Source organism: Bipolaris maydis (assembly GCF_028858645.1).
Source record: "Bipolaris maydis strain C4 unplaced genomic scaffold PSV08scaffold_16, whole genome shotgun sequence".
In the NCBI taxonomy this organism is placed as follows: domain Eukaryota; kingdom Fungi; phylum Ascomycota; class Dothideomycetes; order Pleosporales; family Pleosporaceae; genus Bipolaris; species Bipolaris maydis.
Window position 1 is genome coordinate 170,416 of NW_027093872.1, and position 14,991 is coordinate 185,406.

At 53.1% G+C, this 14,991-nt stretch overlaps 3 protein-coding genes across 3 annotated transcripts; all 3 read left to right on the top strand.

Moving 5' to 3' along the window:
- Positions 1–332: 332 nt before the first annotated feature.
- On the top strand, positions 333–2,675 carry PSV08DRAFT_210377 (fungal-specific transcription factor domain-containing protein; the record flags this gene model as incomplete). The annotated part of the gene is made up of 3 exons (XM_014223408.1): positions 333–381; positions 449–1,738; positions 1,788–2,675. The coding sequence occupies 3 exons, from the start codon at positions 333–335 to the stop codon at positions 2,618–2,620; spliced, it is 2,172 nt and encodes a 723-aa protein (XP_014078883.1). The 3' UTR covers positions 2,621–2,675.
- A 6,877-nt stretch (positions 2,676–9,552) lies between these two features.
- Positions 9,553–11,417, top strand: PSV08DRAFT_405344 (uncharacterized protein; the record flags this gene model as incomplete). The annotated part of the gene is made up of 5 exons (XM_014223412.2): positions 9,553–9,612; positions 9,717–9,854; positions 10,056–10,238; positions 10,340–11,102; positions 11,257–11,417. Exons 1-5 carry the CDS (start codon positions 9,592–9,594, stop codon positions 11,415–11,417), a joined length of 1,266 nt encoding a protein of 421 aa, XP_014078887.2. The 5' UTR covers positions 9,553–9,591.
- A 577-nt stretch (positions 11,418–11,994) lies between these two features.
- PSV08DRAFT_17712 (kinase-like domain-containing protein) lies at positions 11,995–13,680 on the top strand. The gene is made up of 2 exons (XM_014223413.2): positions 11,995–12,691; positions 12,755–13,680. Exons 1-2 carry the CDS (start codon positions 12,103–12,105, stop codon positions 13,471–13,473), a joined length of 1,308 nt encoding a protein of 435 aa, XP_014078888.1. The 5' UTR covers positions 11,995–12,102; the 3' UTR covers positions 13,474–13,680.
- The last annotated feature ends 1,311 nt before the right edge of the window (positions 13,681–14,991 follow it).

Here is a 14,991-nt window from a genome sequence, read left to right on the forward strand (position 1 = left end):
GGCAGAAGTGCCGGCATGTCTGCTGGACTGGAAACACGGGTGAGAGACAGAGGCGGGGTCTTGGCATGAACCATACGAAGCCATGAGGACCAGCCCAGTGATGGGGATGCCATTCCGGTTGGGCCATGTCACTCTGGCCAATCATCTCGGCTCCAGATACGGACAAATAGTGCGGAGGCGGGAGGCGTGCAACCATCACGTGCAGCGACACCCGTCACCCACGCCTTGTCCATCTCTTGTGTCTATGAAGACGACAGCTGTTCCGTGGCCTGATACACACACGCGCTTTGACGTCCGACTTGACAGCGAAACGTGCTGTTGTTTGCGCCGAAATGTTGGCCACCTTTGCCGCTAACAACGAGTTTTTCAGGAAGCGCAAAAGTACGACCAACAAAGTGACAGAGCAGCGGTGCGCGAGACAGGAACAAGTCAGCTAACGGCACCGCAGGAGTCCACCGCGCATGCGAATCATGCAAGAAGCGGAGAAAGCGCTGCAGTCACACTTTTGACGACGAGGGCAGTACTTTTGACGACGACAAGGCCAGTACTGGAATCGGAAGCTCTTCCCAAAGTGGACACGCACCCAACCATACCTCAGATCCTCGTGGGCCTTCTGCGAACGGGCATTACCATACCCAAGATCCAAGAGGGCCCCGTGGGGACCTGCATTCACACGGCCATGCCCAGTCCACAATGCCGCCGTCACAAAGCCCGGCCTCAGACCAAACCGCCCAGACTCCACCAAACTTCTTGGGCTATCTGAACCCAGAAGCCGTCTTGCGAGAGCAAGTCCATTCGGAGCGTGGAAAGACAGCTTCATCGCCCGGCCCACCTCCTATCGGCCAATGGGTTGAAGAGCGAGACCAGAGGCCGAATTCGACGCAGACGGGACCGCATACTACGCGTATCGTCGAGACGGGGCCGCAATCTAACCCGGAATCTCAAATATCCCGCGCTCTTTTGACGTACCTGGAAGCTGTCGGGGTAGATATTCTGCCCTCACGGCCAAACCAAACTGCCCTTCTTGATATCTACTTCAATTACGTCCACCCGCTGTTGCCACTTGTGGATAAGGATCTGTTTTACGAGCAATACAACCATGGCCGAGAACCCAGGATACTAATGCAAGCCATTTGCATTGTGGCATCGAAACACGCAACCGCTGCAAAACACCTATATCTAGGCAATGCTGCTCAGCCAATGAACCCGCGTGAGTTTTCACAGAGATTGTACAATGCTGTCATAGTCGGGATTGAAGCAAAGCTGGAAAAGAACCGTGTCGTGCTCATTCAAGTACTCGCTTTGATATCACTCCACTGCGAAGGACCAGATGGCGCCGAGCAAGCTTCGATGCATCTTGCCCAAGCTATACATCATGCTCACACATTCGGTCTCCAGTTTGGCCATCAGTGGAAAAACCAAAGCTCCGAGTCGCAAGGCAACCTGGAAGATGTCTTTTGGTGTTTGTGGAGTCTTGACAAGATCAATGCTTGCATGAATGGACGTCCTCTGCTCATGCATGACCGAGACAATAGCTTGAGGCAATTGCCATCAGACCCAGAGAAGCGGTCAAGCCCTTTTGGTATTTGGCTTCAGATATCGGAGATGTTGGACAAGGTTATTGATTACTACCGGCCTGGCAGAGCAGCCGAAGAGACGGGTTGGGAAGGTGATGACTTTTTGGGATTCGAGGAAATGGTTGGAGATGGCGAGGACAAACTTGATGGTCCGATTATGAGTGAGTGCTCAAGCTGGTATTGTGTCTATGATATACTGACATGTCCCAGGTCTTTTGTCGCTTTTCCATCATACCATGTGTATGGCTTCACACAAGTCACTTTCGATTAATGCCCCAGTCAAGTCGACACCTTCGTATGTTCGTCAGAGTCTGTCAGCAACAAGAGTCATCCATCTCCTCAATGCCGAATCTCCCGAGCTCCTTCCGCCACTACCTATTGTTCCGTATGCGCTCGGCGTGGCTCTCAGCGTAGTATACCGCCACTTCCGGTCCCGCCGCCTCAAGGTGCACGTCAACCGCGCTACTGAAGAGCTGAAGCAGTGCGTACGTCTACTCGATCGTCTACGTAACGCATGGTGGTCGGCAGGCACAATGGCAGATCTCGGACGAGCAGTCCTCAGCAACGCAGCCGGCCGTAACACGACAACCGCTAACACACCCATGCCCATCACATCTGAGCCCCGTCACCCCGAATCCAAGACTGGTCCCCCAACACCACAGAACCCACAGAGCACTCAACCCCCGTCGTCCAACCAGCCTCAGCACTGGCAACAAGATATGGAAACTCGCATTGATCCCCGGCTCCAACACAACCAACAGTCTCACGCCCATGCAAACTCCCCCATGACTAGCCTTCTAAATCCCATACCACCGACGCCTGGCCAGCACCCGACGAGCAGCGAGCGCGCCGATCGAGCGCCTCTGACGGGTCCTCCGGCTGGCTTTGGTTTCGCAGAGCAATCACCCGACTGGCTTAACTTTGACGCTGCGTTTGAAAATTTTGAGGGTTTATTGGGGAGTTCGGGCGCAGATCTGAGTAATGAGTTGTTTAAGCCGTTGGGGTATGAGACGCTTGAGGGATTTTTGGATCCTGCTGCTTAGTTGGGGAGGTTGGGTTCGGGGGAGTTGCGGTTGTGGCTGTGTATAGGTTTGTGGGTATGAAAACGGGATGGGGTTTCTTAATTAGGTTGAGTTTGGGTGGGTAATGGATTGTGATTATGAAGGCATGTTTGGGTTTAGGTTGGGGAAAGGGGAAATGGATGAATAACAGTAGGGTTAACTATGTGGACTCATGAGAAATATTTCACTATTTTTTAATGTGACTTTTCATTGGCTATTCCTGTCGACACATGTTGTTTACTCAAAACTTTTAGTATCAATCTATGAAGCAAATTCCTACATCATTATCTTTCTTGATACATACCGAGATATGTCTCTTTTCAGCTTGGAAATACAGTATGCAATCCGAGTCCTGGTCAAGATTACATCAACTCTAGATATGTATCTTCACATTATATTCAAGTAAACGCCAAAACATCTACCCGTCTTAGTCAATTGAGCAAGCCACACTATGGAACGGTAGTTTTTATTTCCTCATAGCAAGTATTTTTTTTTAAGTATATCTGAAATACAAACCGAGGTAAAAACATACATGTCCATACATCGGGTTACAGGAAAGCAGGAGATGACATTGGACATTGCACGCAATGAATAGAGGGGAGAAGAAGGACAAGTGAACAGAGTTACTTTACGTAAACGGAGCTTGGGTAGCAGGCTATAGAGAGAGAGAGAGGTGTGCTATTTTCAATAAACTCACGTCACTGATTTTGCATGTTCCGCTCTAAAACTTGCGGTAACGCTGATGGAGATTTGAAAATAAGCATTGTTCACACGGCACTTAGTTCCGAGGCCCTTTTCTTTCACAATGAACCCGAGTTGACTACTATTCTCGTATTTCACTCTGATATTGCAAGGGGGGGGGGAGGTGAGGGTTGAAGATGCACAATAACCGTTGCTGATGAATTGGGGGGGGGGGGTTTCCTACTAACAAGCATGATTAGGAGACAGCATACACATGAGATTTGCTAAATCAAGGGCCCCCGTAAGTAAGTTTTGCCAAACCGTACGTACGTACTATTTACCAAACACAAATTGAGTTCACTGGAGTTTTTTTTTCCCTCGCACTTTTTACTATTTTGGGAATCTCTTTTTTTTTCTCGTACAAATTGGTTCCAGCACTCCCCATTTTGCTGACGAGTCCCCCCCCCAAATACGAAAAAAGTACGAGACTTGACTCAACTAACCCCATCACCTTACGCGTTTATAGCTTCTATTTTCTGTCTTTTTTTGGGGGGGAAGGGGGGGGGGGGGGGGGTTGACGGAGCGCCTTTGCGGAGACTTGTTGTGATTTAGAAACGTTACGTACGCGTTACAGTTTTCTTTGATGATGATGATGATGATGATGATGATGCTGACGACGACGACAATGACGACGATGATGCTGAGGTCACGGTTGTTGCCGTTGCTGCCTACGCCTCCGCCTCCGCCAACCTACACCAGCTAACTTGAGGAAGTTTATTCAGAGCCTGAGGCAGGCAGACAGACATACACACACACTACATGCACATCTGAGCTGATGTCTCTGTTCCAGTAACCGCCCGAGTCACAACGCCACGCACCCATACTTGCAACACGAACCTAACAAGGTAGGCCCATTCATAGCGGCTACCCCAATCTCAGCAGCGACCCCAGGTGCCTTACACACCTTTCCGCCTCGCCCATGCATATGTACATCTGAGACACCGGTGCCGAACCTAGCCACCAAATGCTGAAAAAAAAGCGTCTGTGTATAGAGTACGTATGTCGTATCCGTGAACATCCTGTTCGCCCAACCATTGGAAACCTTACGCCGCATCCATGCAGCATGCCGCCAGCGCCTACGTACAGTAGTATGTACGTTACTTTGCGTTATCAAATCCTATTGACCACTCATCACCACCAACAAGCAAGCAATGTAACTAAGTTCCGATTCCCCCATGTAGATTACGAAGCGGAGCAGGTGTGTGTGTGTGTGTGTGTGTGTGTGTGTGGTTCTACTATTACCAGAGCAGCCGCCCTGGCTAGCTAGCAGCTAGACTAGATACTTGATACATTCACATTACATGCGTATATTCATAGATTCGCAGACGCATTGGTGGTGGTGGGAAAAAAAAACAGTCGCGCGCGCCCTAATGCGGTAGTAGACTTATGTAGACTGGGCGGTTAAGGGGAAAACAAGTTGTTGAGGTTACTATTTTCAGCAACCCGCGCGCACCTCTCCTCCAACCAGCCTGCAACTCCACTCCTCCTTTGATATCCTAACCCCCTTCCCCCCCCACCGCCTTACCTTTTGATGTGGCCCACCACCACCAACCCCCTTCAACCCGCCTTTCCCACCCCCGCAAAAAAAAACGGCAAAACGCCACGAACGTAACGGGGGCTGAAGTTATGGCGTGCAGGATGCGTTATCCATTGCCGCGGGGAGGAGGGGGCGGAGAAAAAGGCGGAAACTTGAGGAACCCCCCCTTGCTTTGTCCACTCGATGGGGTTCAATAAATGTTGACGCTATGTTGTTTCGCCATATGTATGTATCTAAGGGGGAGGCAAAAAAAGAAGGCAGATGCATAGTTCTGCAGATGGATGGACGGGCGTTACGCGCATGGCTGATGTTATACCGGGCGCCTAGTGTACAACAGTAGATGGTGTATACGTTTTTTTTGGCACAGCATCAGCCAGCCCAGTTATGTGTATGGAGGATATGTTGGCAAATGATCAAAACACGCTGATTGGGGACGGGATTCACTCTGGGTCGTCAGGCAGACATGTGCAAATGCGTTGATGGAGAATTCCACTAGCAGCATGTTTTCCTTTACGACATGTGTTCTGGGATAGCGGTTCTGGCTGACAATGGCCGAGTGACGACGGTGTGCTATCATGTTGTCAACGTAAACGCGACTGTCTCTGGTCTCTTACTCAGCTCCGCCCGCCGCCCGTCCGTTCCGCCCATGTTGAAGGGGGACGCCGGTTTCAGATCCGGGTTTGAAGATGCCGACGAAGAGAAAAAAGAAGGTGGAGTGATCGAGAGGCGGCGGAGCGGGTTGCGTTTGGTTACGCCATGGGAAACTCCGACTTGTGAGGCGGGAAGAGATGATACATTTCCCAAGTGGCAAAATACGGAACACGGGGTGGTGGTTTCTGGTTCCGTTGGGGCCCGTTGGGCCGGTGTGTGTGTGTGTGTGGATGTATGTGTGTAATGGTTATTCGCGGGTTACATGGTATACATGGCTAACCAAGCCTTGTTGCGCTTGCTTGCTGCCTGCGAGACAGAAGTTTCGTAGGGTATTCCGTGTAAGGAATAACCCTGTGGCAAAGAAGAAGACGATGGGAGCTGCTTGCAAATGTATCGTCAATGCCAAAATGAGGCGAAACGTGTTACTCACGACGAGCGTCATCCGCCGCTGTGCGCGTGAGCGGTCCGGGAATACGTGGTAGTTTGGGTCCTTTTTTTGCCTTTTTCTTTTTTTGGGATCGCTGGGTTGCAGGGCTGCCCTCCCCAACGGCCCGCCTGACAGACCCTGCGCGACACACCGATTTAGACAAGAAAAAGAGCGACCACGTGAGAAGCGATACACTATGGCGGGTGCACAGAGCCCCGGAATCTCGCCTTTGCCGCAAAGGAAAAAAAAGGTTCGTGCATGCGTGATGGAGAAATGAGGCTGAGCGGGTGACAAGAAAGTAAAGTTTTGGTTGATTCAAGCAAGAGTCACATGCTCGTAGGCAGAAGGTTGATCGAAAGGGGGAGAATGATGGCGTCAAAAGGCGAGCTCACGTGCGCGGGCGACTTGAGATGGTGCTCGATACAATTCATGGGCAGGCGGCCCAACGCTAGACAAACTACAAGGTTGGCGCCTGTAATATGAAATCGCTTATGGCGGCCACGCTCCTTGCGTGGGAGAAAAGAGAGAAGAAAAAAACGCTATGGCGGTGACGTAGAGCTATTGGACTTGGGTGGGCAATATGTCGGCACGACTCTATGAGAATTTTATTTGCTCATGCAACAAAGGGCCGTTGGGAGAAAAGAAGGTGAGAAGAAAGTTATGAAGAGGAATACGCAAACGGAAGGAGTCTTGGCAATAGCTGACTTGGAAGGTGCCGAAGAATGCTAGAAACAGGGCAAGGGGGAATGTTGGCGAGAGAAAGAATCGAGAGATCATCATAGTACATTATGACTGCATAACTCGCCGTAAGTATAATACGATGGTTTTCAGTGGCCCGAAGAGCGTAGTGCTGCTGGGTGCACAGGGCAAATATCGTACACATCATCAAAGGTTGCAAGGGGAGGGAAAGAAGACAATAGAACAGAGGATGGAAAGAAAAAAAGAGGGTCCGCTGGGCCCCCCTAAACCATGAGCTTATTTGCTGGCAGTGAAGCAACAGATAGATTATTGTTTCCTTAGTCATTAACGACGACGATCCGGCGCAACTCCCCTAAAAGAAAAATGGTGCCACTATTTTGCGGCTGGTGGAAATTTGGGACCAACACAAAGGGAACAACATTGTCAAGGTCATACTTACCATGACTTAGTAGTCTGAGCGGCGCGGATGTGCCAATAAAAGCCCAAGAAAAAATAAAAGCGAAGACTATGGTCAAATAATAATTTAAAAGGGCCATTTGGAAGGAACGCCCACGACGGCAGACACCGGAAAAGGCCCGAAAAGGACGTGCCGCCGATCCAATCTTGGGAAGCCAAGAGAGCGAAAGGGCAAAATTTAGGTTTGAGAAAAGTTTGGTTCGGTGATTAGCTGCCGCTGACTAGGAAGGGGGGGGGCACTAGGACACGTGTATGCCAATGGAGAGAAGCAACAAAGCTCACACCCCAATGTGATCTTCGGTGCCGACTAGAAGGAGAGGCCCTTTGTAAGCGAAAGATTTGGGAGTTTAATTTCGAGGCGCCAGCGAGTTGGGTTCCATGGAATCATGGCTTACGCGGGCGATCTTGTGAACCATGGTGGAGAAAGGACGCGGGAGGCTTTCCCTAAAAGTGAGTTTTTTTTTTGGGGGGGGGGGGGGATGGCTTTCAAATGGTGAGAATGATGGTTGGCTACGGTGAGTGCAGTGTTGGGGTTCTTGGGACGGTGGGCAAGCCATTGTATCATGAGGCCGATTACCCTGAGGATCCGCGGCCGTACCATTGGCGTGACATGCAAGTGAGCAGTGTTGGGGCGAAAGCGGCTGATGCGATCAAAGAAAAAGTCTATCTGCACACACGGGTTCCTTTCTTTGTGTGTCCAAGGACATGGGCTGCAAAGTTGATCGGAAGGGTCGGGGGTATGGCAGTTTTGGAGAGTGAATAGGTGTATCAGAAATATAGTGATGTGCAGGGTACTGCATCACTTGGCGGGCGGGCGGATATGATGACATTTCTTGTGACTGTTCAGCCGTGTGCGGCAATCATGGCTCAAGACGCGCAAGTCAGTCCGAGAGATGCCCCACTAGCGCCGATGCCATGGTAAGTAAACAGTGTCAGACAGAGAGATGGGGATACAGTAAGCATGGAGCAATACAACGGCCAAACCTAGTGTGTCGGAACAGCTGACTGCCCATGCAGGCAGTCCTTTGGCAACGCACGAGCTGTGTAAGAGTAAAAAAAAGTAAAAACAGAACGCCCCCACGAAGTTTGGTCCAGCCATGGCAGTGGCGAAACGTCAATGCCTGAATGACTAAGGGTTGATCTGACAGGTTTGCGGGCCGACTGTAAGCGGTGTTCCGTGTGGCCTGGGACGATGCAAATCTTCTATTTTATGGCCAAGAATACGAGGCGCAGAGCTATTGTAGTGTATGTACACCTACTAAACAGATGAAGCTATACCGAGAGAACACGGCTACACTGGGTGGCGGTATTAGTGAATGCAAGGTAGGGATGAGCCTCGCCATTACAGTCTGTGTGGCAAGTATCTGTAATCTTTTTAGATGTTTATAATAATAGGCATGTAGTGCTTGGCCAGTTCATGCCATCGGTAGGCATGGTAAGTTAGAGCAGCGCAGTAGCTAGTATGTACATTGTTTGACAAGGAGCCAAGCAAGTAGACGCAAATGGATGGAGAATTAACAATGTCAGTTGGATGTTGCCCATGAATCGAACACGGCATTTTTGAAGCCGAGTGAACATGTTTAGTTTCGCAGACGAGCATCAAAAGGTTCAAAGCATGAGATCAGCCGTGTCAGTCATGAGGTTGGAACTGTGTAAACACTTCTTTTCTTTTGTAAGAAAAAAACAAAGCAACAAGACGCTTTGCGCAAATCAACGAGGCGGGGCCAAACAGAGCACGGCAAGGATAGTAAGATGAGGCTGGACACGTATCTACGAGTGTATCCGGTGACCGTCTAGTTTCTACTCGGATGGAGCAAGTAGATTGGCACGGTGGCTGGTCTCAGTCGACCGGTAGGCGCCACGTCGCAGAATGTACCAGCCATCAAGAACAATGCCGTGCAGACGAGAGGGTGGAGTGGATGTTTTGTTGCTCACACGGCCGCGGTTAGAGTTTGAGGAGGTTAGGAGGTTGACATGGAGGGGGCGGGCTTATTGTCCAAGGGCAGCTATCGATAAGATCAAACGTAGGTACCGGGACTAGGCCAATGACAGCTCGCTTGACGCCATCTGGCGGTGAATGTGTAACTTTGGACAAGTCGACTGAAACGCTCAAGCTTTGTGGAGAAGATATGGCAGGGAGGAGTGCATGAATGCGAATCAGACATTTGCATGGATGGCGTACATGGCTGAAGAGTAGTTTGGGGTGTGTGGAAAGGGGGGGGGGGGGGTGTAATGAAAGGGCAGAGGCAGATGACGAGCAGATGCTGATGTTGAACAGTGGTGCATTGGGGGGGATGCATACGAGGCATACTACATGGCTGCAAGTGGTCGAGTGGTACTTAGCACAGTGCAAATAATGTGCTGCTGTGTGAAGAGATTGCTAGCGCAGGCAAGGCAAATTAGCTCCGCGTATACGCTGTGGCTAAGCCGTCACCCACGGCCATGCCCTTGGGAACGGGTCTAGTATGTGACGACAAGACCGACGATATTGTGGCCGTAGGAGCGGCGTGCGAAGGAACAATTTCGCTCATCGATGATCTCCATTGTCTCTGCTCACAGACTCACAGACTCCCGCTCTCGTAGGTTTAGCCAGCCGGGCGGCGGACCTGATTGGCGTCAGTGCCCACGCACGGATGAGGGCGGAAAGCAAGGAAAAAGAATTGGAAGCTGCAGGTGGTTGCACGGGTGGCTCGCTTGCAGACAAGGTTTGCAATCTGGCGGATATGGCAGCTCCTGACGGTTCGTATGCAGACATGGATACGGGGGGGGGGGCTGCTAGAGCGTTGGGAGGATTGGAAGCGGGTATGAGGGGAGGGCAGTGGAAGGGGAGTGAGTGGGTGTAGGAGAGCGAGGTGGAGTGGAAGCAGCCATGGAAGCAAGGCCAGGTGTACTGTTGCGATTCACAGGCGCGGTGGGTGGGCGTGGATCACGACGAGTTGGCGACCGGTATATTGCGCAATGCGCCACGACGGCGACTGGCAAGACGACGACGAATGACCGGTGTGACTGGGACAGCAACAGGGCCTGGAGGGAGGGCGGTGACGGGCAGTGGTCACAGGACAGGGTGGAGGAGGGTGATTGGCACAAAAGTCAGAAATGATGGCGGGTGGGATTGGCTGGGGGAGGGACAGGGTGGAAAATTGTGGGAGAGGTAGGGCGACTTTGGAGCAGGAGCGAACGGTTCGGTTAGTCATTGGCACAGAGGGCAATATGGCAGGCAGCCAATGGCGAGGGGCGAGCGCGGGCAGGCGCGGGCTGGATCGGGCAGCGGCAAGCAGGGCCCAGGGCAGGCGCCTCTCAGGCTGGTGGCCACGGAGGCAGAGGGCGAGCAGCGAGGAAAGGAAGGAGCATGGCAGCGCGAGGGACAGGCCCTGTAGGCTCTGGCGCGATTGAGATTGGAGGCGGCAGCGGGCCTGGCTGGGCTCGAGGGCGTGTGGGCGGTGGTGTGGTGTGGCATGGCAGGACCTGCGGGCGGCATGACAGTCAGAGATGCAGGCGGCAGTGCCGCAGCGTTGCGAGATCGTCGTTTGGACGGGCGAGCATTCGTCATGGGGGCCAGCGCAGACTATCGAACGCCGGCCGTGCACTCGCACTCGCGGCTTTTGACGACGTCGTCAGCCTGGCCGGGCGCTGGCACATGGGCGCCGAGGGCCCCGGCGGCGCTAGGCCGCAAGCAGGCAGGCGGCAGTCGCTCAGCCCTTGGGTGCTTTGGGCCTGGGGCGCGGCGCGGTCGTTTTGCGAGCGCGAGTGGGCCCGGCCAGTGGGCCGTGACGACTATCGAGCGAGGCTTGGGGCTTGGGGCACGGCGGCCAATCAGCGCGGCGGCCGGCCAGGGCGACAGGTGTCCTCGCTGCGGGCTGACGGGCAGCGCAGCGCAAGTCGACGACGGCCACGGCAGAGTGCAGGCGGGCCCCTCGAGGCTGCTGCACTTGTCGCGTCGAGCCCCCGCTGCTGTGTGTCACCCTCGCCCTGCTGACGGCCCAGCTGATTCGCCCTTGGCCACAGCCTGGGCCAGCCGCCATGATTCACACCCTCCCACCCGGTAGCTGCATGCCGGCCTTTGTTGGACCCCCTAGCCTCCACCGCGCCCGCCTGGACTGGCCACAGACGGCCCACGCCCTGCTGCTGCGCCTGCTTGGACCACCGCTGCCCCGGCCACCAGCCAGGGTGCACTGCTGCGCTGCACCACTCGACAGGCGCCAGTGGATCCAGACGTTAGCCTGCCTGTGCGTCCGTGTGCCACTCTGTGTGTGGGTGTGTGTGAGTGAGTGAGTCTGAGGGCAGCGACGACTGTGGGCGATGGCGCATATCCGCCTGCACTCGCTCTGTCGCCCCATCCCAAGTCGTCATAGCGCCCCTCCTTCCCTATATTTACCAGAGACCGGGGCCACCCGCCTGGCCAATCGCCGCCCGCGCCCGCCCCAGCTCGCCTCTCTTTATCACTGCTGCCCAGCCGTGCCCATACACATACATCATCCCGCCTCACACTTTACATACACACCCTCCTCCGCTACTACTTACTACCTCCTCCCACAACAACAACAACATCAACAAACATCCCTTCTCCTCCCTCTCCTACCCCCTCTCCTCAAAACACCCTCACACTCCCACTCTCATATACACCCACACACCCACACCCACACATTCACATTCCTTCGCAAAACAAAAAACCTTTGCGCTCCTGCTGCGCCCTGCCAAAAGGTTCCTGCCCAACCACCATCGGACAAGTCACGTGACTTGCCTCTTCCGGTTGACTCACCAACAAACACATATCCTTTTTATAATAGCGTCTTCTTTCCAGTCGGAGCCCTCCGTCCAGGATTTCTCGTTGCCTCTTCCCTCCTCCCGGACAAGGCCACTCCACCGCTCTTCCCGGACTCTCCGCTGATTCTGTCCTTGAGGCCTTGATTGGACCTGCGAGGACTCTTCCACTCTTCCATCCCAACCATTAACATGTACCCGACGCCCCCAGCTTCTCCCTCCCAAAATGGATTCTGCGCGCCGGAAGATCGCCTAGGCCAAGTCCTGGCTGGACGCCTCCAGCTGACTGGCGTCCTCGGTGTTGGAGCCTACGGTGTCGTCTACACGGCCGTCGACATCCAGACCAACATTCCCTACGCCGTAAAGGCGCTCAACAAGGTTGGTCTTGAGCCTCGCCAAAGAAAGTTCCAGCAGCGTGAGATCCAGCTGCACCACCAGGCCAGCGCCCACCCCAATGTTGTCTCGCTCGTCAAGATCATGGACGCGCCCGACTGCACCTACGTAGTTATTGAGTACTGCCCAGAGGGCGACCTCTTCTCAAACATCACCGAGCAGGGCAAATACGTTGGTAATGATGCCATGGCCAAGCGCGCCTTTCTCCAGGTTTTGGATGCCGTCGAGTACTGCCACTCCATTGGAATCTACCACCGGGACCTCAAGCCGGAAAACGTTCTCGTCACTGACCAAGGAATGACCTGCAAGCTTGCCGACTTTGGACTCGCCACCACTGACCCCGTCACCTCGGACTTTGGCTGCGGCTCGACCTTTTACATGTCTCCAGGTAGGTTTTTTTTCCAACCATGTCAACACGCAACAAGTCACGTGCTAACTTTTTTTTGCACAGAATGCCAGACATCATCACCCAAGCCTTACTCATGCTACGCATCGGCTCCCAATGATGTCTGGAGCCTTGGTGTCATGCTCGTCAACCTCACATGCGGCCGCAACCCATGGAAGCGCGCCTCATTTGACGATAGCACCTTCCGTGCCTTCATGAAGGATCCCAAGTTCCTCAAGACCATCCTTCCCGTCTCTGACGAGCTTGATGCTGTTCTGAGGCGCATGTTTGAGTTCAACCCAGCCAAGAGGGCCACTATTCCCGAGATCCGCGACATGATCATGCGATGCTCGTCCTTCACGGCCACCAAGTCGGCCGTTTCGTCGCCAATGCCCACTCCTTCGTTTGGCCCAGTCGATTACGCCCAGGATCCCGCCTACAACCAGTACTACCAGGCTCCCGCCGTCCCCCAGTTTGCTCCTCTGCCTGGCTCAGCTTACGCCCCATCGCCCTTCCAGTCGTCGACCTCTTCGGGAAGCTCAAACTCTGACGGCGAGTCCGTCTTCTCTGCTTGCTCGTCGGCCTCGTCGGCCTCTTCGAACTCGTCATACCACGTCTCGCCGTCGCAGCTTCCCAAGTTTTCTTCGCGCGTTCCTCAACCCCAACAATACGTTTCCCCCCAACCTCCTGCCAACACCTGGTTCCAGCCTTTTATCCAGGCAGCCAACCTGGTCAAGCACGTCTCCTTCCAGCCTTCGATCATGGCCCCGGTTCACGTCTACTAGACTGCTCTTCTTCTCCATGGCCTCACCCATGGACCTTTTTGCTTACGAATACGCTTCTTGTCTATGTGTTTATACTATTTTCGAAAAGTCATGATGAGATGAAACAGCCATTGATTTCTCGTTAGGTGTTGGGGTGGATTGTTTTTCTTTTCTTTTCTCATTTTTTTCCACCGCTTTACAAAATTAGACCAGTACGGGCAAATTTCTGGTCTTCAACATTAGAATTTTCTGGCCGCGATGGCTTAGCATGTTTAACTCTGTCAACCAGCCTTGATGGCATAGAGTCTGTTTCTTCGGCTACTTCCAATGGGCTTTTGCCACAAGGGTTAGGGAGTGGGTATTTTTTGGGCATTTCTCGGAGTTGTCCCTGTTTGAGCGTTGGGCTCGTCGAAGCCCTCGCTCTATTACGTTCATTTAACTTTTCATATCAAAGATACCAGAGCGAAATAGCTCAACAATGTACGTTAGTAGGTCCCAAAAAGAAGGACAAGCACAATTTGCCTCGAAGCAAACATCCAAATGACAAAAAAACATATTCAATGGCGTCTGCAGCAATAGTTGCAGGCGACCAGCCAAGAGCAAGCCACTTTCTTCCAACTTTGCAATCTTGATTGTGACATGTGTCTATCTCTTTTGACATGCAACACTGTCCATGTCCAGCTCTCCTCTGTCGTTGCAGTCGTAGTCGTCGACTACTGGTCTCCATGACACTAGCCCACGTATCCAGCCCACTCGAGTCAAGGTGCCACAACGCATCAATCTGCAACCTCCCCACCACGATTCTGCATCCAGCCCAAAGCACACATGAACTAGTGCGCAAAATCAAAATGGCCTCCAACCACGGCCCTAGTCTCTCCACCATCGAAGCTCCACGCCCCGGCCGTCGTCCGTATGCATCTGCAAAGTCCCCATGGCCGTGGATGCAACCGGCCTAGCGCCAACAGCAAATCACCGGTTCCACTACGGCATGAGGTGTGCATACATAACCTTCTGCGTGATGACCATGTAAGTGTGCAGTAGTCTGTCTTGACTTGTTGCGCCTGGTTGGCTCGAGGCTGCGCCCTGTCTTGTCCCCTTGGCCCGGACAGGCTTAACGCACATGCCCAAAGGGATGAATCGCAGATGGCTGTCAACGGATATCAGACGCAGGTGTTGAGGGGACGGTGGTGGGGCGATTGATGACTACATTGCGGGATCGAGACTCCTTGGTTGGGGCTGGACTCTTCTCAGTACTAGTGTTTTTTTTGACTTTGGCGCCCTGGCTCTTGATTTTTTCTTTGCCCTTGGAGCAGGTGTTTGTTGGGAGAGAGCAGCCGCCCAACCGGCCGCCGCTCAGGCCACGCGATGTTGAACCATGTGCATGTCAAGACGTTTTGTCAACAACAACAACAGTGTACACGCACTCTCTTTACTCATGTCTGATAAACATACATGCTACACACACACACATACAAAGACAAGTCTCTAGTTGCATGATCGTCCGCAAGCACCTGATTCCTGATGCTTGTTGCCTTTTCA